General features: G+C 34.0%; 2 protein-coding genes across 7 annotated transcripts; one reads left to right on the top strand and one right to left on the bottom strand.

Moving 5' to 3' along the window:
• Nucleotides 1-1,922: 1,922 nt before the first annotated feature.
• On the bottom strand, nt 1,923-5,255 carry LOC109855690 (NAD-dependent protein deacetylase Sirt6). 2 transcript variants are annotated; one of them, XM_020430197.1, is made up of 7 exons: nt 4,847-5,255; nt 4,493-4,620; nt 3,853-3,971; nt 3,654-3,777; nt 3,328-3,501; nt 3,024-3,147; nt 1,923-2,935 (listed from the first exon to the last, which is right to left on the bottom strand). In XM_020430197.1, exons 1-7 carry the CDS (start codon nt 4,910-4,912, stop codon nt 2,444-2,446), a joined length of 1,227 nt encoding a protein of 408 aa, XP_020285786.1. In that variant the 5' UTR covers nt 4,913-5,255; the 3' UTR covers nt 1,923-2,443. The 2 variants fall into 2 exon arrangements, with proteins under 2 accessions (XP_020285786.1, XP_020285787.1); XM_020430198.1 differs by lacking the exons at nt 4,493-4,620; nt 4,847-5,255 and adding an exon at nt 4,327-4,483.
• A 579-nt stretch (nt 5,256-5,834) lies between these two features.
• On the top strand, nt 5,835-17,739 carry LOC109855689 (beta-1,3-galactosyltransferase 5). 5 transcript variants are annotated; one of them, XM_020430196.1, is made up of 3 exons: nt 5,835-6,309; nt 14,568-15,160; nt 15,363-17,739. In XM_020430196.1, the coding sequence occupies exons 2-3, from the start codon at nt 14,602-14,604 to the stop codon at nt 15,875-15,877; spliced, it is 1,074 nt and encodes a 357-aa protein (XP_020285785.1). In that variant the 5' UTR covers nt 5,835-6,309; nt 14,568-14,601; the 3' UTR covers nt 15,878-17,739. The 5 variants fall into 5 exon arrangements, with proteins under 5 accessions (XP_020285785.1, XP_020285782.1, XP_020285784.1 ...); XM_020430193.1 differs by having other exon boundaries at nt 14,564-15,160; XM_020430195.1 differs by lacking the exon at nt 5,835-6,309 and adding an exon at nt 6,355-6,811.
• The last annotated feature ends 4,263 nt before the right edge of the window (nt 17,740-22,002 follow it).

Here is a 22,002-nt window from a genome sequence, read left to right as displayed (position 1 = left end):
TATATATATGCAATTTATAATAGAAAACAAAGTCGTAATTGTATCAAAAAATGTTATTTTATATATTTTTTTTATTTTATATTTTATATATTTTTTTTACTTTTTTTTTTATAAAGAATTTAGTAGTAAAAAGAACTCTGGCGCAATAAATATCGATAATATAAAAGAAAAATATATCTAAGAGTCGGTTTGTTACTTGTTATCGACATGTATACTCTAGCATTGCCATCTTTAGTCATAATTTCACAACAAAAGTTTCATAATTATAAGACTTATTCATATCTAGAGACATTTTCATTTCAATACTAGGGAAATACTCATTTTTGTAGAATGGTACTCTCCATCATATGTTTTGTCGTAATGTAAATGTAAAATTGTATTTTTTATACATATATTACATAAAATTAGAGTTGTTTTACACACTTTTTGATATTAAACACTTTAAAACAATCAATTATAATACAATATGGTCATGCATTTTTATTTTATAAAGCCAAATTATTACTTTTTTACTAATTTAGTTTTCACGAATTCGATTCGCTTAGGTAATTGGGGGAAATATTACGTACACACCATGTAATCATTTTTATTGGGATGCGTTTTTTATTTCCAATATTATATCTGGTGAATAATAATTAGTTAAATAAAACTCATGTATTACACGATGAATAAAGCGAGCATCACTATATACATTTAAATATTACTGATCCGTATTTATCACGGAATGCATTCTTGCAGTATCATCTACGCGCGAAAAATCGGTTCAGCGTTCTAGCTCTGTGAGATATCGTTAAAACTTTTACTTTCAACATTCCTTTCAACACTATATGGAAATGACGCTTTCTCTCTTTCTCTTTCTTTCTTTCTGTTAAAAATTCAACATCTAAATTTGTCGGATAATCTCTAACATCAGCCTGCGCAGCAATATTATTAATTAACTTACTCATACAAACACGTGCGTTGTAATATGACGCATATTCGTAAGTCGGTCCCATGTGCGTTGTCCTGTAAGGCAAATATATACCTGAACATCGAGAACACTCAAAGCACACGAGACCCAGAATAATGCATTTACTAAAGCAATATTTATAGGGTAGTTATATAAGTTAGGAAACATCGCCAGTAGAACCAAAATTTCACTCGCAAAATTTGATTGTTGGCAGAAAGCCGTGTGTGTGTGTCAAAAGAACAACTTTTTATTTTATCTCTTCAAACAAGATAAAATATTCAACATTACGTTTCATTTAAAGAAATATACATATTTTTTCGCAATAACATAATCGTTTAGAAAAAAAAAGAACAATAAAACTGGAAGACACAAAGATCTCACGCATAAGGAAAATAAACACTTCCGACTATTATTAATAAAACGCAAGGTACTCACTTAAAACCACCTTATACACAACTTACTCGCATTTGGTAATCGCTTTGAAAGTCTATTTTGAAATTAAAACAGAGTTAAATTTTACTGGCGAAGTGTCTTGTAGGAAGATCTCTTTTATCGAATAATCTTCTTTATTATAATCTGTAGTGAAAAAAGTATTATATATTATGAAGATAAATTCTGGAACACTTTGCTTGTCGAGAGAACCTGATCGGATCTCTCGCCGCAATATCTACTATGCATATGCGTAAATATGTAGGAGAGTTGTAAAAAGCAGATACAACACTAACGCAACACTTTATAAATACCAAGAAGAATATATACAAATTGGAATATTCTCACTTGTTTTTGTTTTTTGTTTTTTTCTATCATAAATGAGAAGTTTGGTGAACAAAATTGTAAACCTTTGTTCTCTCATTGCACATTTAGTGTTGAATATTTGACGCAAAATATTGTTCCTTTGTTATTGCTTCTTGAATATCAAGGTTTTAATGCCGATATGAGTGCGTTTTTAAATATACATGATGGTATATGTATATTTTTTTTTTTTTTTGGAAACCTTGAATCCCTCGCGATCGAAAGTTATTCGGGCATGTATCTTTCGTTAGAGTAGAATTATTTTCACGTGTTATAGAGACGATATTATGTTTCACCACACGCACACACACCCATATTTTTTCACACTGTAAAAGTCTATAAAATCGAGTTAAACCGCAACTTATAAATTAAATAGTTGATACCATAAATATTTGACATTTGACTGTGAACCTGCATCGCTGGAAATATTCCGGTTTTTTTCGATCGCAAAGGGTTAAATTTTCACAAGTAAAACAAGTCTTGTCTGAGAAAAAAAAAACGGAGGACTGGATTAAATGCTAAATGTGCGGCGAGTGTGTTACAGATATCTATTGAATATCGGCAAACCTATTCTACTTTTGGACATCATTCTCTAATGACCATCATTCGAAACGCATTTTATAAGTAACTGTAGAGCGCATACACTGAAAAGAATTAAAATATTCGAATGAAGAATTATATTATCGTGTCGATAAAAACTTGCTACAGCGTTTGATTCATTTCAAGATCAGCATTATGATCCGTCCCGTCTTCCATCGAATATCTGTAAGCTCCAACATTTTGCGCGTTCTCCTCCGCTTTAATGGAATTGCCAATCCGATCATTCTCGGTCTTACATGTTTCACTCGACGTTGTGATATTATTTTCTTCTATATGAACTTCTGTTTTGATTTCTTGCTTAACAAACCCTTGTTTTCTGGTTTTAGACTCTCTTTTTGTATCTGTTCTCTCTCTTTCGTACATAAACGTTTTCCGTTTCCTTTTCATCGGCTTGCACACCTTCTTGTACAACACATTCATTTCTTTTATTCTACTAGTGGGAATTGTCCAATCCATCTCTTTAGCGGTTGTGTCAGAATTTCGTGTGGGATCCATGCTGCTCTCGTATTCCGGGATTTCCAATCCCAGTTTTTTCATAACCGCGACCATTATTTCATCGACGTTGCCATTAATAATTAAGTCAGCTTTCTTGTCCTACAGTTAGAATTTAATTTAGTAGCAATTATGTAAACAAAACAAAAACAATGAATATGTATTATTATTTTTTATAATAAACTTTTACATGTTTCGTTTGTTGCAGGTTACATATAACGAGACGACCTCCGTATTTCTTCGTATACAAAGGCAAATTGCCACTTGGAATAATTTGCAGTGTCGTTCCCAGACATATACTTAAATCGGCAACACTAAAACAAAACATTTAGAAAAGTCATATAAATAATTCTTAATGTAAAATTATATCTTTTTTAAATTTATGCGATATTATATATAACTCTGAAAATATTTATAATATAAAAATATTTATCTTATAAAGTAATATTTTTTCACTTTGTTTTATGTTAATGTACGATTATTATATAACTTACCTGGAATGTAAGTCAGATAGTCTCAGATCACTATCTGGCAAATTATGCTCCCAATCGAGAATGGTATCGTGCATTCGACCACGGCATGGACGACCACCTATTTGTTCCGATCTACACACTGTGTCTAAAGATTTTTTTCCGACACTTTTGGTTGCGAAGTTGCGAATGAACTGCCTGCAAGATCATTTGCATTATCTCTGTCTCTTATATAGTTTTATTTTTTTAAATACATAAGATTATTTTCAATATATAGAATTGTTTTTGGTAGAATTTTATTTATTTTTTGTACATATACTGCTATATATATATATATATTATATACAAACCTGCCGCATTTGTCACACTGCTCCGTAAACATGTTTCCGTGTAGTTCCGCAAGATGTTGCCTCTGTATGCCAGATCGCAAGTGCAATCCGTCTATGTTTTGGCTTATGATAAATTTTACTTTTTCTGAAAAAAAAAAAAAAATGTTAAGTAGTCAACTCGTGTGAAATTTCGAAATGCTTTTAACATTTATACACGTACTGGCCTCTATCAGCTTTTTCAAAGCCATGTGTGTCTTCGTAGGAACTGCTTCGTCAAAGGAAATGTTCATTGTAGGCTTTAAACCTTTCTGTTCCAATGTCCATACACCATTTGTACCCCTAATCAAAAAGATTTTTCTTGTTTAAATTGTCCAATGTGTACATGTACTAAATATAAAATTTGTAAATATAAAATTTTTGTTTGATTATATCAAGTGGCTAAACTATGATCATCAAGTATATTTTGTTTACAAATATATATATACATATTTTTATGGGTTGGAATATAAACAAAACAATGTAAACACAACCATATTAAAAATATATACATGTCACTTTTAAAATAAATTTTCTTATATTGGATGATTATATTAAACTTTTTTTCATAAATATTTTATATTGCAATGTCACAATATAAAACATTGTTTAATTAGTATGACTCAGCAATATTAGAACTGTGTCTTTCATCTCATACTTAAGTTGCATGCTTCAAGACTCTTCGTACACATGTGTGTCTTGCGATGTACAGTGTCAAGCACTATCTTCAGTAGCAGTAGATAGGAAAAGCAGATGACAAGGAAGCTCAGGAAAAATCAGGAAGGATTCAGTTTCTCTTAGAAACTTTGTCAGACGATAGTCACCGGAAATCGGGGATACCCGCGGCGGTGCTGATACCGGCACCAGTGTGAACCACGACGTGACGTGCACCTTGTATCCAGTCCGCCAGTAGACCGCATTTCAGACGCAGAGTTTCAACGCTGTCGTATCTCTGCAAACAAAAAGTCAGAAAAGAAGAAAAAAAAAATTTAGAGCGAAATTTATTTTTTTCTTTTGTTTCGCTCAAAAACAAATTGTCATCTGAGACGCATCACAAACGCCACCGCATCTATTATCTCTCACGTCGCTCTGTAACATCAAAAAAACTGAGAAAAAAAAACGATTATCTGATCTCGATCCGAGTATTGTTTTTCTTTTTTGTTTTTTTTTTTTTTTACCTCCTCCAGTCCCAGCACTCCTTTGTTTTCGTACGGCGATAACCCGTCCGCGTAGCTGGATGACATTTTCGCGCGGCTGCTCTCGGCCCGAGAGAAGTTCTCCGTTTCGCGTACCCTAAACAGACGCCTGAGACGCCACGAAGACAGCGAGTTCGCGTTTTACGATCGTCCGAGTGATGCCAACGCGATTTTAGCCGCGCTCCGGCCGCGCTTCCATGTGTCAGATGGATACGTAAACAATATGAATCGGGCTAATGACCGCGTGCTGTTATGTTTATACGCTACGAATGACGATAAGTGATAGGAAACTCGAGACCCGCGGAGAACGCATTCTGTTTTATAGACTGCACTGCATGCAACGAAATGGCACTTGAACAGAAAGAAGATAATAAACCCCCCTGGGCATGCGCGATACAGTCGTGCGCCCTGCAGGCTGTGGTCACTTGTTCCGCCGCCATGAACACCGGGTTTCTCTCGCGTGCATGCAATTCATGCACGAGCTATCGACCGAGCGAGGGTAGCGAGGGCGGGAATTTCGAAAAATCGCTCGGACAACACGTTCTGAAAGACGTTCAAAAGATTGTTGAAAAACATAGCGCACACTTTTGTAGATGTAAAAAAGAAAAACGTTGCGGCAGTGTATTAGAGAGACGTACTTTGTTTTACAATAAATATAAATCGAGTTCATTATAATTGTTATTATCATGTTGCAAAAACAATTGCTCGATTTTCACGATTTTGAGAATGAGAAATAACGCGCGAATGAGAAAACGAAAAAAAACGAGTTAGCGCGTGAAAAACAATTCGTGATTTGACGTTTGAAAGAAATCCGTTAATTTTTAATCCTTCGGCACTCGCACGGCACGAAATAAAATAACTGTGAACACGTTGAAGACGCTTTTCTTCGTTACCTTAACTCTCAATATGATTCGTGTCTGTTTCCCGCAAAAATAAATTAAAATTAAAACGTCACGCAAAATACCTAGAGGGGTTCAAAACGTTTCGCCGCTCCTTCTTCGAAAACGTTCGCCATATTGAGCGCGACGGTCGTCTCGTCGCGCGGCCAATCAGATTCCGTTACCTCGCCCTTTCGTCTATGCGAACATCCTCACCTCGTCGAAGTTTGCACGTTACGCATCTTTCTCCTCTGTCTCTCTAATTTTTTCCTCTGTGTCTCTACGAAAGAGATTCCGCGGAATGGAAATGAGCTTGGGTTGCGTTTCGTCATTGCGAATTCCCGACCGGTTTTTCCGCGATTTCGCCGCCTAGGAAGTTTTTTTTAACAGCGCGCGATGTCGTCTGCTTCGTGTTAATAAAAGCGGTACATCGTCTCGCGTATCACACGAGTGTGTATGTCCTCCGACAAGCCGAGGAGCGCGCGTCGCACCGAGGAAAGATGAGGGGTGCCAGGAAAAAGAAGAAAACGTACTGTTACTGAAGCAATCCGGTCCGTCGAACATGCGGTCAGTCGAGTGAACGGTCATTTATTTTTTTTTTTGCACATTAGCGCAAATATCGCAAGCATATAACCTACCTACACGCGCACATATATATATATACATATACATATATACATATATATACAAAAAGCAATTGCGAGAAGAGAGAGAGAGAGAGAGAGAAAGAGAGAGAGAGAGCCGCGCGTCGTCTCATCGATGTGTGCCGCCAGGTGATTCCATAAGAAAATACACTCCCTCTCTTCTTTCACTCTCTTCTCCCTCCCTCATCGCGCTCCGTTCTCTTCGTCCTCTTCGCTCGCAACGCTTTCTACCTCGTTCTCGCTCCGACTCGCACCATCCCCGGCGATATATAACCTCCAAACCGTCGGCGAGAGACGTGTCTCGCGTCGCTCGACGTTCGCCGTGTTTTCCGCACGGCCAAACGGGTTCCGAATGTGCGTGGCGCGGTTCGTCTTGTCGCAGCGGGTGTTTGTGAGTTCCTGGAGTTTCTCACCACATGTGACTTGTAAGTAAATCCCCCGTCGCCGAGTTTTCTAGAATGACGCATAAACGCGGAAAAGGCGTTTTTTTTTTTTTGTTTTTTTTTTTGGTTTCGTTTTTCTCTGGCGCGTCCTTCGCACAGCCTCCGAACGCGCGAAATTTCGTCGGAATTTTTGCAACAAAAAACGAGAGAAAGAGAGAGAGAGAGAGAGAGAGAAAGCCATCCGGCTCTCTCGTGAGATTAGCGCTTATAATATTACTTTCCCTTTACAGTATCGTTTTAGCGAACGAACGATGATTTTTTTAGAGCACCGATGATATCAGAATAGAATTTGTTTGATGTTTTGTTTGGTACGTATCTTCATTGCAAAGATTTTGGCGGTTGCGTTCGGAGAGAGCGACGTCTTTTTTTTTTTTATAAATTTTTCTTTCCCCTCTAAATATTCTGTCTCTTATGTGAGCAAAAGCGCAGGCAAAAAAAGTGAAACAAAAAGTATCTTGTTTTAATTGCAAAATATACGTACAGAGAGAAAAAATAATTTGCTTGTGGTAAAGTGAAAAAATAATAACTTTCGAAAAGGAAACAAAAAATTTTTATGCCATAACGAAGTCATTAATATTAATAAGGGAACAATCACACGCGTGTGTGCCGCGCGTTATATATTTTATTCGCTACAATATTTCGAACGTTTTGACGTGTCGAACATGTGATAAAATCAAAACGCACGAAAACACATCCCGTGTCTTACTTCAAGCTTGTTGTCACAACCTTTGCGCAGCAGATTTTGTTTTCGAACCCGTATTGTTTTTCAAATAAAAAAAAGTTAGTGTTAACAAGTGTTCGACTTTTATACATACGATTTTCAGTTATTTACACGGAATCTTTTTTTTTTTTTTTGTTTTATTGAACAAATAAATCAAACGTCTACGTTGGGTGCTAAATGCCGCGCTAACTAGAAACGAGAATACGAGACTTTGTCACACATAATGAGAAAATGCACGTATATATCATCTTACAGCGAGTAATGCCCGCTTGCAGCATGACATTAAACTTTAGACATTGCATTGCATAAACTTGCACTGCGCCATTGTATGTCACTCCGTTCAAATTGCAAAATTGTTATTGATGAAAATAATTGCGTTAAATAACTCGGGAGATTTAATAATTATTTATGCGAAATTTTCTCTACATCGCACGCGAAAACACCGCACGTAAACACATTGAGCGACATTACTCTTTTCCAACTACGTCACTGGCTCGCCCTTTTTTGTCAGATACTGTAACAAGCGGGCAAACACACGCAAAGTGTGTTATTTTGTGTATACAACACGTCCTAGATGCAAATGTTGTCTCAGAGATAAACCTTTAATGAATATCGCACCTGTCCCTTCTTACAAGTACTCTCTTACGTGGTAAAACTACACGGTAAATATTCTTAGTAGCTAAAAAATCCACTAGTTAAAAAACTTAAAAAAAAAATATTTTCTCTTGCACATTTTTTTCCTTTTTTCCACGAGTTCTTAAATACACGGCAATGCGCATTTGAGAAATTTCGAACTTTTCGAAAAAACTCGGAACAATTCGTTTCGTAAGAATTACATTTACGTTATCCTCGTCACGTAATTGATATGTGATATAAAAAAATTCGTTTCGTAAGAATTATATCTCAATTTTCACCGATATGTTATTTCTCAGCAATCACGCGATAACAGATATTCGAATGGAAATATGAATGATTAATTGATAAAATATCATCGATTAAAAATGAAGCGCACACAAACAAAAAATGTAATATCTCCTTGAGTGTTATATAAAATACAATTTGTTTACATTATAAAGTAGCGGTTTGTACAAATGTTTTATTTAAATTACGTGCGTGTTCCGTGTATTTAATGTTTAAAATAAGTAACACGTGAAGAATCGATTAAAGAATTGGAGAAAACAATTTGTGGAAACGCGCTTGCGGAGAGAACGCATTCAGGTAAATTTATATACAGTTTCTTTGTCTTCTGCTAGTCGAAGAAGAATGCACTCGGTCGAACCCCGTGACGCACAGGTACTAGAACCTGAAACGTTATGAATAAACCATGGGCGCGGTCAAATTTCGCATTATTTCGGAATTTTTGTAAAAAAGATTTACGTTTTTTTTTAAAAAAGGTCACGAGAATTTCGTTCGATCTTTAATACGTTTCGGACTGTTCTTCGAGAAAAACACGCCACTATATCTTGTTACACAAAGACATTTAAAATGTCACTTTTACGAGCAACACAAAGTAAGATGTCGGCGTGCGTGATGTTTTGATCTTTCAAACTGTTCGAGAGACAAGTTTGTCTGTGGGGGATGATGTTCTTCTGAAATTTATCAAAGAAAACTCTTAAAGTTGATTGCGATAAAAAAACATGCCAGAACAAGCAATGTCACCTTGTCCGCTCGTGAAAGAAAAACAAATAATTATTGTTTTGATATTTAATCAGAAAAATATTATATTTGACAAGCAAGATATATTACCTTCTTGAAACAGAGTATACTCGGAGCTCTGTGCGCATTCTAATAATCAATAATACTTTTTTTTAAATAAATGTATAAGAGACGTGTACGCGCGCGCACACATACACAAGCATATAAAAATATAAATTTTTAACATATAATAATAAAATATAATAAAATATTTAACATATAATAAAAAATAATATATCTCAACACACAGTGTTATTTTTTTCATTTGTAATACTACGTAAAGAAAAGGGTGTGTTTGTATTTCCCCCGAGATCTTTGAAAAAATTACTTTTACCAACGGCAAAGGCATGGGAGCGAAAGAGAGAGAGACCCCTTCCACGAATATTTTTCTCTTTTCTGTAAGTCGCCCCGACAGGCGCCGCGGGTCTGGTGCCACGCTGCTTGGCAATGTGTGTTGGACATAAGAGATGAGGAACGTGCGTCATCACCCAGTTTCAGACGTACGACAAATTCGTTGCCGTCTTTGTCGTCCTTCTAGTCGTTCATGAGATTCTTTCTCGCGTGCATAGACGTGCGGATCACACAACGTGGTTCTCTCTCCCCCCTCCCTCCCGTTTGATCTAGCGTACCTGTAAGGGTCAACGATCCGAGTGCAGGTAAGAAATGCCCACCAATGATTCCCACGTACGTGGATTCCGAGGGTTTTTTTTTTTGCGAAAAAATTTATTCCGTTCATCCCAAAACGGGGTTAGTGCGTTTTTTTCTTATACAAATATAGACACGCGAGGCGAAATCAATTTATGTGCAACGCAAAGTTTATGTTACACGTGCGATTTGTGTTGTGTTTACGACAAAATAATATAGTGTCCGTCAAAGAAGAAAACGTGATCGGTTTAATTTACAGAAAAATTTATTGATATAAAGCCAAAAAATACACACGTTCATTTTACTTGATTGAAATTAAAATGCTTTTATATATTACTTAACGCGTCCGGAATGTAAATGTAGCTCTCTCTCTCTCTATATTGATATGACTCGCCAGACCGGCGTTTCCGAAAATTTGCGAGAACGCTTAAATTTACATGTAACATGTAACTATGTAAAATACTTTTAGTATTTAAAATGAAAAGAGAGTTTGACGCATTTTTAATAATCTGTACGCGTGAAAAAATACATCGTAGCAACATAGATAGTGTATATGAAAAATACTTATCTTTCGATATGAAATGCAAGAAACGCGCTTTATCGCTTATCACCATCATAACTCAATATGATATCGCAACAAGTATTCATAAAAGTGACGGAAACAATTTTTAATCTCTCTCTCTCTCTCTCAAAAATTATTGAGTAATATATCTTGAATTTTTTTGACTAATTGCTCCGTTACTTAAACATTTCAATATTCAGATCGAATATTTGCGTTACGTAGTACGTGGAGTACGATCTCGTGTGGATTGTGATGTGTAATTTGATGTACGACGTAATAATTTGATGTGCAATAAGAAAAGTAAAAAAAAAAAAAAAAACCACATTCGGAGTCTTATCCTCATGAAAAATGATTCCCGTGCAGGGAATGTACGCCTAAATATAATCCGAAATTGGATTTTCATAGGATCGCGTCACATCAATATCACGCGAGATAAACTGTCGTAAATATTCAGCATTTACTTGTTTATTACTACGTCGCTACGTGCTGAAATCGCAAGATCGATAACGTTTACTTTACAAACCGATGATTCAAGGGATCCAAGCAATCAACCCCCCTTGTGTGCACAGCACTCGGTTCTTAGAGAGAAGTGATATGAATATTATCAAAATCCTTCGGAAAGATAGAGGGTTGATATCGGTAAGCGTTGGTCGGTAAATGTATTCAACGACGGAAATCCTCCGCGCGCGATTCAATTTCATTCAATTTCAAGCAAGAACTGATCCGTGTCCTAATTAGTTCAAGTTATTTAGCAATAAAACACAATAACGAAACACGATAACGAATAACTCGCACACGTTTTCGCTCACGTTCGTTCGTTACGGAACGAATTGCGAAAATGCGAAAAGAGTAGTTTGTCTCGATGGTTGTCGGAGGCAATCGACGCTGTATGTCGAAATCACTTATGATCTAATAAATACGGTTGCCTAATCGCTTGCTCGTGCGGAGAAAATGCCAACGCAGGAAAAGCAAAGTCGTATCATTTCGAGGTCACGTACAAATCGTACCATAAATTATACGAGATTGCTAGAAAAGCTAAATTTGTGCATTTCTCGAATTATACGAGAGATTGCAAGACAATTAATTGTATTTCTCTCGCGAATAACGATCTATTGTGTATGTGTCTGCAATATCTGTTATTTAGGAAAACGTGTATTCTCTCTAAGTGTATTATTTGATTCGGTCAGATTTGTTTTCGAATATTGAAAGAGAGCGGAATGACGGGGTGGAGAGTTCAATTAGGTTAATGTTTCAGAGTGGTTTTTTTTTTTGCGCGTAAAGTTTTTGCGACTGATCGGAAAGATCGTATTATCTGAAATTTTTTGTTCATTATCCGAGATTTCGTCAAAATAAATTACGTCAGTAATTGTTGTGCGATAAAACAAATTCAAATCAGCTTGTTTCGATGTGTATTATTCCTTCGCGGTGTCAAGTGGAACAGAGAGAGAGAATAAATCCATTCGAAACTGTGAAATCTGATTTTTCGCTATTTATTGTATCACACACACACACACACACACACATTTTTAGATACAAACGCGTAAAAACATCATGTAATTACTCCTTGTTTTAATGTAGATTAAATTAATTTTAATGTAGATTATGCCAAAGCGCATGAAAATTGAAGAGACGCCGCGTATCTTCCCCTTGTTTGATGTGTAACACGTGTCTCTCATATGACAGCACAGAAGATAAACGATATCTCGATTAAACATGAATTGTGCTCGGGTATTGCTCGCTAAATAGTAGCATGATTTAAGAAAAAAAAAAAAAACGCGATAAACGATATCACACTGCATGCTTTGTGCATACGTGGTTATTTTTTTTGGAATTATCATCAATTCGCGATACAACAGTAACGAGTAATCGATTTGAAATTTTTTATGTTGCGACGAAAGGAAATGTCGCAAAACGTGTTCAGTTTCAATTAACTCGAGGCGCGCGCTCGATTCGTCTTTTTCAATATATTCTATCTGTTCACACAAAGTGGAACACGAGCGATACACTTCGGAAATATATTTGCTCTAGTAGAAAAATCTATAATCTATATCGTAACCAAGATAGAGAGAGAGAGAGAGAGAGAGAAATAAAAACGTATTAAGAAAATTAATTCTAAATAGCACGTTCAAGGCCAAAATGACATTATAATCGATAACGATCTATTATAACTAATCTATTGTCCAGTTCAGTCCAGCTTGTTAATAGCGTCATTAAAACTAAAAGCTGTTTGACAGATACTCAGGTGATACTTGAGTATTTTTCTTGCACATGTGCATAAACAAACGCAGTGTTTTTCTTATACAATTTGCAAGTTCGTTACATTTGTTTTTAAAATAATAGTTTTTTATATACGTTTTTAAAATGAAAGATAGTATATATATGTATAATTTATTATTATATGTAACGATAATAATTTACATCGACACTTGTGTATTGGCTCGCATTTTCAACTGTTTGTTTTTGAATTTTCACTCATTCATTACGTTAAAAATGTCAAAGTTTCTCAAATGTTTTAAATAGATAAAATACGTTCAAATATTTATACATAAAAAATGCAATCTTTGATTACGAAAGTCCTTACTTTTACGAATGAATACGGAGGAGTTGTGTCGCTTTACATTTATATATACACATAAGTTATATAAAAGATTCATATCTATGTAAAAAAGTTTTTCTCTAACGTTCCGGCAATTCGCTTAATATATTGCTTAGAATGCAATAACGAATTCATTACGTGCTGACCAACCGTCGCTATTTGTTCGTGAACTTCTCTCCATGCCCTTGACTGAAAAGTATACAGTGCATATAAGTCGCTTTGAAATTATGGCACTGGCATAGCGGTATTTACGGAACACGTTGAGTCTCGTCACACACAAACTTACGTGCTTATCATCAAGATACGAGAAAATGGTTGGGAAATAGATTTACTTGATAGTGTTTTTTTTTTTTTTTTTCTTTTTAATTGCGAAAAATACGCGCGAAAACCAACTCGCAGAACTATATATCGCACGTACTATCAATAATATTGCGGAAACATGAGAAAAAAAAACTTCGATAAACATGACGATGTTCTTTTATATGTACATAAGTATGTACATGTATATATGCACACATAAAAAAAAAAGTAAGTTACAAACATGACAAAACATATTTGTATGATTTCTCACTTCTGAAGTGATAAGTGACACGACGTTGTGTCACTAAAGAAATCCCAAGACAAACATTAACATCAAGACAGGATTGATTAATGTCAATAGTCATATATTATATATGTATAACACACACATACATCTGTAAGCGGTTACTATCCATTGATTCGTGTGGGAAAGTTGATGCAACCGACACTACTTAATACTTTTTAACTTACTTACTTCGTCTGAAACTTACGGATCGGATGAAAGTACGTTATTGTTTATGAAACTTTCAAAATACTCACCTTGAAAACGTGCGCGGAAAAGTTGATACGCGTACAATTGTTTTTTTCTCGCGTCATATGTATCTCGCAAAAATATTCTAATTAAATTTATTACGATGAACAATTAAGATGTAACAAAACTAACTCTGCGTAACATTATTTTTGTATAATACACTCTCTTTGTATAATATAATATTTGATAATAAATTGGATTTTTCTTACGCACATGCAATATTATAATTTATTTATTTCTCAAAATGATTTTCGAGTTTGAACCGCGTTTTAGTGTTATTTTTTATAACCAACGTTTCGTAGACAATTAAATCACTTCGTCTCAGAACTCAAGAATAACCTGATCCTAGTATCGAAACGTCCATGAAATAAAGATGACTCTCTGTCGATGTAAAACTGACACTAACACGCAGTTCAAATCCTAAAACTATCAAAGGTGAAGTTATATTTACCTTTAGACAAAATAAAAAATATGCAAGAAAAAAATACATATAATTTTATTAGAAAAAAATTCTATCTGGCGTCTATCAATACAATATTCTTTTGTTTAATTTTAATTGATATCAAGTTAATCACACAATTAAATGCACAACGTCGCGGTAATCCAAAACGTTCTGATTCGGCTTTTAGAGCATGTAGTGTTTTTTTTTTTTTTTTTTTTTTTTTTTTTTTTTTTCTTTCCAGGCAGAATCCGACGTGTATGATGAAAGGGGCTTATTAGTATGCTGGATAAGCGACGGCTGCATGCCTCCGGTACGTCGCCATGCACCCTCATCTTCGTGGTCGTTTTGGCACTAACTGGATGCTTCTCGTTCTGGATTCACATCGATGGGTCAGGATCGCCGACCCCTTATTTCAGCGGCAGTGTGGCCGCGCCCGGATATATCCTTATATTTCCCGGGAACGTCACGCCCTCCGCACAGTCTTACTCGATAAACGAACTTCCGTCCGATGATAAATCCACGCTGATCAACATCACGGACTTTAGGTTTACCATGAACCACAATCCCTGCAACCGTACGCAACCGTTGCTACTGATGCTGGTTCATTCGGCGCCGGGGAATTTCCCCAAGAGGCACGTCGTGCGGGAGACCTGGGGTCAACAAGCGCCGGACGTGACTTTATTGTTTCTCGTCGGATACTCCGAGGAGTATCAGTCCAGGCTCGAGGAAGAGAATAAGAAATATCAAGACTTAATACAGGGAAACTTTCTTGATGCCTACAGAAACATGACCTACAAGCACGTTATGGGATTAAAGTGGGCTACTTATTACTGTCCAAGTACGAACACTTTTCTCTTTACAGTTTAATTTAACTTACGTATTAGAGTTTTAGAATTAATTTATGTATTAATGATCTGTCTGACAGACAAGCTTCTTATTTATTAAAGTCAAATGTAATTTGTGATTTCATACGTATTAAAGTTTATGAATATGTAATCTGTGAATTTATAAATAAATAGTATGATATTGTCTTGTTGCAGGTGCCAAATATATACTTAAATTAGACGACGACGTTTTTGTTCATTTACCGGCCATGCTGGACTTTCTCACGCATGGTCTCTCACCGTGGGGTGCAAGACGTCTAATTCTCTGTGATCTTATTTCGGCTTCCGCAGTAAAGAGATCCTGGCGTTCCAAGTGGCGGGTCTCTCCTCAGGAGTATCCCGGTAGACTTTATCCTGCGTATTGTGCCGGTTGGGCGATCCTCTACTCCCCCGATAGTGTATTTATATTGTACCGCGAGGCCCAGAAGGAGCCTTACTTCTGGATCGACGACGTGCACATTACCGGGACACTGGCTAGGAAAGTAAATTTAACGCAAACTTCACTACATTCTTGGGTGCTCACAACCCAGAATATGCGGGACCTGCTGTCGAACCCGAATACTCGACGAGATTTTCTCTTTGGGCCTCCGGATCTGCCGGAGAGCGGAATACGAGCCTTACATAGTCTGGTTTCTAAACCACGGCCTAGCAGCGAAAGCCTATTGAATTAAACGTCTAATAGAAAAATCTCGTTTATATTCAGTCGCCGTAATGCGAGCAAGAGAGAAAGAATACGAGCGAGAGATACGAGAAGTAAGAGTGTTCTCATACTTACCGCGTATCCTAATACTTTTACGTCGCACGCCGTGAGAAAAGATCTCTCTGAAGAGAAATAATTCTCTGAGTAATGATATTTATAATTACAACGTCGAGATGTTTAAAACTCGAATCGAGAACAAAGTGAAGCATTCGCTCGAGATTTAGCGCTGACAATTCCAGAAAGAAATATTAAAAAATTGACTAAGAATATGGCAGCAGACTGACATCAAATTGTTCTCGAATTTCTATTTAATTTTTATAGTAATAGTTTCTCATGGACAGCTTTTATGTTAATTTGTTATTACGTATGCTATTGATGCCTGTTGTTGAACGCGCGATGTTTGCTTAATTAAGAATTTTTACTTGAAAAATTAAAATCTGTAAAATTAATCTTTTTTTTTTTTATTAAGATTTATTTGTATTGTTTATTGTATTTAAGAAAAACATGATTTTTGTCCATCCTTTCTCTTCAGATCGGTCATTTGTCACATCAAAATGTTTGTACAATATTATAGTTCAACTGTGAGTGTTCGATTATTTACACAATGTATAAACGGTATGTTTTGTATACAATATACGTAATAGTGCGTTATATACATGTGCATATGTGTATATAGATAATATATACACATACAGATACAGATGCAGCAAACACATATGCATGTGTAACAAAATATTACGAATCTGGAAATGTCATATTTAAGTGTTATTTATATTTACACGACTAAGAGCATAATATAATTCATTTAGAGCATAATATAATTTCAACTGAATAGATTTATTTATCAAGTTGAAGGACTCATTTTGTTCTCAATTGATAGTCTGTAATCAGGGCTCGTAATCGAGCATTGTACTGCAATTGCTAATTTTGAGATTGTTAATATTTAGATTTGTTTTAGAGTTTCTTGATTTAATGTTTTAAATTTGTTTGTAAACGTCATATTTAATATCAAATGTTTTTTTTTGCTTTTTTGTTTTTTAGTTTTTAACGTCGTATTAAAATCTTTCATTATAGCACGGAACAGAGCTGAAATTTAGATGTTGTTTTTCTTCTCGAAGCTGATTTATATTTATGAGGCTTCACCTGATTTATATTTATGAGGTTTATTAAAAGCAGTTTAAATATAATAAAAGATTGTGTGTTCTTAAAATGGCGCTGTCACGAGATCTTCACTCAGCTTCAACAATATCAAAATCTCAGCTGTAATAATATAATACTTGTATAAATTTTTATCAGTATTACTAATTACAATTAAAAAGAAAATATTTTATTATTAATATTAGTTAAAGATATGTAATCAGTGACCTTATTTAATTATTAAAATTGATATTTAATTATTGATGTTAAAAATTTCAGCGACATTCTTGACAACATTTATATAAAAAACTACATATTCGCTATATTTGTTATGTTTAATTATTTCATAAAATATGTCTGATAATTTGTGTGATATATAGAGTATAGTATTCATTGTCTATTTGATTTTGCTATATATACGCACATGCACACATGTACGCACATTTTTACAACTATATGTCTTAAGCAAAATATTAAAAAAAATATTTTGATATCAATCACTATACAAAGTTTCATTAAATCAATTATAAACATACATCACTTCACAGCACACGCACAAATATAAAGAACAAATTTTTTGTGTATAGATATTGCACATTTGACACATCACATATAAGAAAAGTCTTAATTAATTAAAAACTTTATGAGCCCTGGTTATATTAAATAAATTGAGATAAAAAGTTGTAGAATTATAAAATTCTATAAAATTTCCGGAATATTGATTAGTTAAATAAAAAGAACATCAGCTATTTTTTTATTTATACTTACAAAAATGCCAAGAAATATGAAAGAATAGTAGTAAAATATTTAAAAGCGGCGAAGAGGGTTCTACGAACTTACGTATCTCATGACGGAAAATAGTCTCCTCTCGCGGTGATAGAAATTTATGGGAAAACGAGCGTGTAACTTTATTGTAAATTTATTACTCGGCGACAGGCAATGGAAACTTGCTGTGAAGCCACACAACTTGTGAATGTACTTAAATGTAATGTAATAACGAATATAAAATTGAAAATATTACGTTGTTACACACAAGAATATTAACGAGTCGAATTAACATTGTTACGTAGCAACAAGTACAACCCCAAAACAAGGGTCCACTCGCAAATTAGATAAAAAGATCTCGCAGATATTTATCCGTTTTTGAATGTCTATAACTTTTTTATCCGTTGTGATGATCGTCACGATTATTCGGTACTATAAAAAAAAAAAAAAGTACGTGCCTGCAAATCGTATCGTGTCAAGCATGTAAAATTCAAGCTAGCTTTTAGTTAACGTGATTTTATTAGAGTCAATGGTTGATGTGACATTACTTTGCATTGTGTATGTACTGTCTTTTTTCATCTGAAATACAACGAATATCTACAGACTAAAACGCGCAGAATTACACTCTTCAAGCACTGTTCAGAATAGAATTTTTTCTGTTATATATANTATATATATATATATATATATATATATATATATATATATACATGTATACAAATATAACAGAAAAATGAGAACACTTCTCTCGGACTTTATCGCCAACAAACATTTGCAACTTCCGGAACCGGACGACATTCACAGTAGCAATAGCATAAATAAAGATGGTGGTTACTCAATCGACGTGAATATCTTCAGACTTTTGTTTTTTGTTTTACTTTTATTTTAATATTGTGATGTTTTTCTTGCAATATATATATATATGTATATATATATATATATATATGATTCTTGTGATGGAACAAAAACTTATAATTTCAATAAACAATGATTATTTAAACTTTAATGTTTTTTTATTCTCCCATTTGTGTGTGCCGATCCTGTACATTAAATGATAATTAATGAAAGCAGTCTTTGTACAATTAAAAGTTATTTGGGTAAAACTTCTTTGCGAGAAAAGATAGTAACAAATACATGTGCAAGCAAAACTGCTAAATTGTGTTACGAAAAATGAAGAGACAGTATTTTCAGCATAAAGATCTTCTTGCTATGAAATATTAATAATATGAGTGAGTCATATCCTTCGTGTGCTAATGAATAAATTAATACTCGCCATAATATAATATGTGACAAGAGAGAAGTAAAATACATTTGAGGGGAATTAAAATCCACAAGTGCGGCAAAACAAAGGAACGGACAATGAGTAAAACGCAATAATATACAATTGGATACATACTTTATTGGTCCGGCTGTTTTTTTTAACTACGTGTAGAACTATTTATAAAACTTTACAAAATGCTCAACGTGTTGCAACTTTTTTAAAGGGAACCTTGCTTAGGTATATTTACAAGGCAACAGAGTTACATATAATTTTTGAGAATCGAGTGACGATAAGCTTACATAAACGGTGATTATCGCAAGTTCCTTTATCCCTCGATTTCATGCTATTTCGAAGATTAAGATAATTTATCGCGTCGTAACACACAACGCGCGTTAGTGCACATTATTTCCAAGCTCTTTCGAAAAATGTTAATCTAATTTAAGAAAGACTCTTTTCCACACATATACACACAATAAATACATGTAGGGGAGCGGGAGGTAATGAGAGCCATGGGGTAATGGGAGCTATGGGATAATGGGAGCGGTGCTCGTTTGCAGATATCTAACACTCGGTCCTTTGAAAACCAGCCAAATGCGTTCGTTTACATTCGTGTCGAGCGGCCATGACGCCAGTGCCGCTAATGAAGTTGTTGAGAGACGGTATTGTGTTTTGTGGTGTGCGCTTATAAAATTTTCAATTATTTTCAACCGCAAGATGAGTACAAAAAATTTTACTGATTATTATTTTATTACTTCTAATGCGTAGCCTAATATTTCTATTTTGAGATGTTATTGTTGAAATCATGAAAAACTTGGATATTTTTTTGTTTTTAGAATGTTTTAGCGGGGCATGTCGGGTAATGAGAACCTAAACAGCTCTTATTACCTCTCAATAGCTCTCCTCACTCATTAGGGAGAAAGAGATCTCATATGTGAATCATATCTCTGCGCCTTTTGTTTGAATTCCTAAGATCTCATTTTTGTTTTGATGTTTATTATGCGAGCTTGTAATATTGTTTCCTAGATGTTTGTTTCTTTTTGTATTATGTCTAAGACATGATTGTTTTGATGTTTAATATTTAAGATACTGTTTTTCAGACGTTCCTTTCTTTATTTTGTGTCTAAGATATGTTTGTATTTCGATTTTGAAGACTGATTAACTATTATGGCTCCCATTACACGTATGGCAAATAAATGCCTTCCATTATCCGCCTATTAACAGAGCGATTGACATCTTTTAGATAATCTCATTTTTTTTTTAACTAAAAATAAATTAAGTGATTAAAACTATGTTACTCTAATAGCTAATTAACCAAAGCATTGGTTTAAGATAATATAGAGTTATTTTTTCAAAAAAAATAGTTTTATTTTCAATTTCCCTTAGTATGTGCCAATTCCCCCTCCCCTCCCCGCTCCCCTATATGTGTAATTATTTGTAAATAATTCGAATATATATAACGTTTAAAAGAAGTAAAAATGCCATTTAACATTGTGAGGCACGTCAACCCTTTCTTCGCTTTACTTCTTTTGTTTTTTTTTGTTTTGAAAGCATATACGATTACTTTTCAAGAGTTAATTAAACTTAATTGGTGTGGTTCACGCAATTTTTTCACGTATCGCGTTATACTCAAAAGTATGTTTGCATTTAAGAATATTGTATAATTTTTTTCGTAAAAATTGTAAGTGGTAAAAAATATATGTTATTCTTAAGATTGTTTTGAATTCTAAACGTAAAACATAAAAAAAATAAAATAAAACATATACATATAAATATATAAAAAATGTAATAAATAGTAAACTTATGCCATTTGTATTTATATATATATATATGTTTTCAACGAACGCGCGCGCGAAGATTTTATTCAATCTTCGTATAAGTTCGATAAGTTTTTGTAACATTGCGATGTTTTTTTTTTATTACATAAATTTAACATTAATTGAAAATCGAGATTACGATTACGTTCTATAAAAATTGGCAGTACAAACAATTCATCACATCAAAAGGTAATATGTATATATATGTGTATATATATATATATATATATATCTTAAAAAAGATTTCATAACGAACATTAAGATTGGTGACGTTAACAGTGATCTTTATACATATAGTATCGTTTCAAAAAGCTGGATATCTTTTAACGTGACTAAGAGCGACTCCGTTACAATCTAAACTTTTTTACGGTGTGACGTGACAACTTCGTCGTCGACATATACACGTCGACAATTTATGTGTAATAAAATCAGGATTGTTACATGAGACGCAGGGGCGCATGTCCCGAACTTAAGTCGTAGGACAACCTGGACCACACACATTTGTATATATATTGAAACTCATATCGTAAGATCTTGGTTCGTAATACTGCAGTTTTCAAAAGTTTTATGTTTTAATACTTAAAACATAAGTAAAATGTTTTTTATTATACTTTTATATATTGTAAATAAAAATGTTTTCAATATAATCTTGCAATATAATTTATATAGAATCACAAAATGGAGCGAAGTTGAGAAATGACCCACACAACACGAGTGACTGATTGTCGAACTTATAGTCGACCTTTTTCGGTCAACTTATAGTCGACTTTTAAAAGTTGACTTTAAGTTGACTTTTAGCAGACGACTTAAAGTTGACTTTCAAAAGTCGATTATAAATTAACTATAGTCGACTATTTGCCAACAATTAGACGGTTTTGAAAGATGAATTAAACATAATTATTGTCGACTTAAACATAATTTTATTTAATCAGCAAGGTGATGTTTGGGTATTTTTAGATATATAAATATACATAGATTTTTAAATTATTATTGCATATTTATATTATTTAAATTTAAATATTTCAATTTAAAAAAACACAGTTTCGTATATTGTATTGTATATTAATATACAATTGTATATTAATATAATATTGTATATTAATGTAATATTTAACTGTT

Source organism: Pseudomyrmex gracilis, unplaced genomic scaffold (assembly GCF_002006095.1).
Source record: "Pseudomyrmex gracilis isolate BER0280 unplaced genomic scaffold, ASM200609v1 scaffold_96, whole genome shotgun sequence".
Lineage (NCBI taxonomy): Eukaryota > Metazoa > Arthropoda > Insecta > Hymenoptera > Formicidae > Pseudomyrmex > Pseudomyrmex gracilis.
This window is presented reverse-complemented; position numbering and strand designations above follow the sequence as displayed.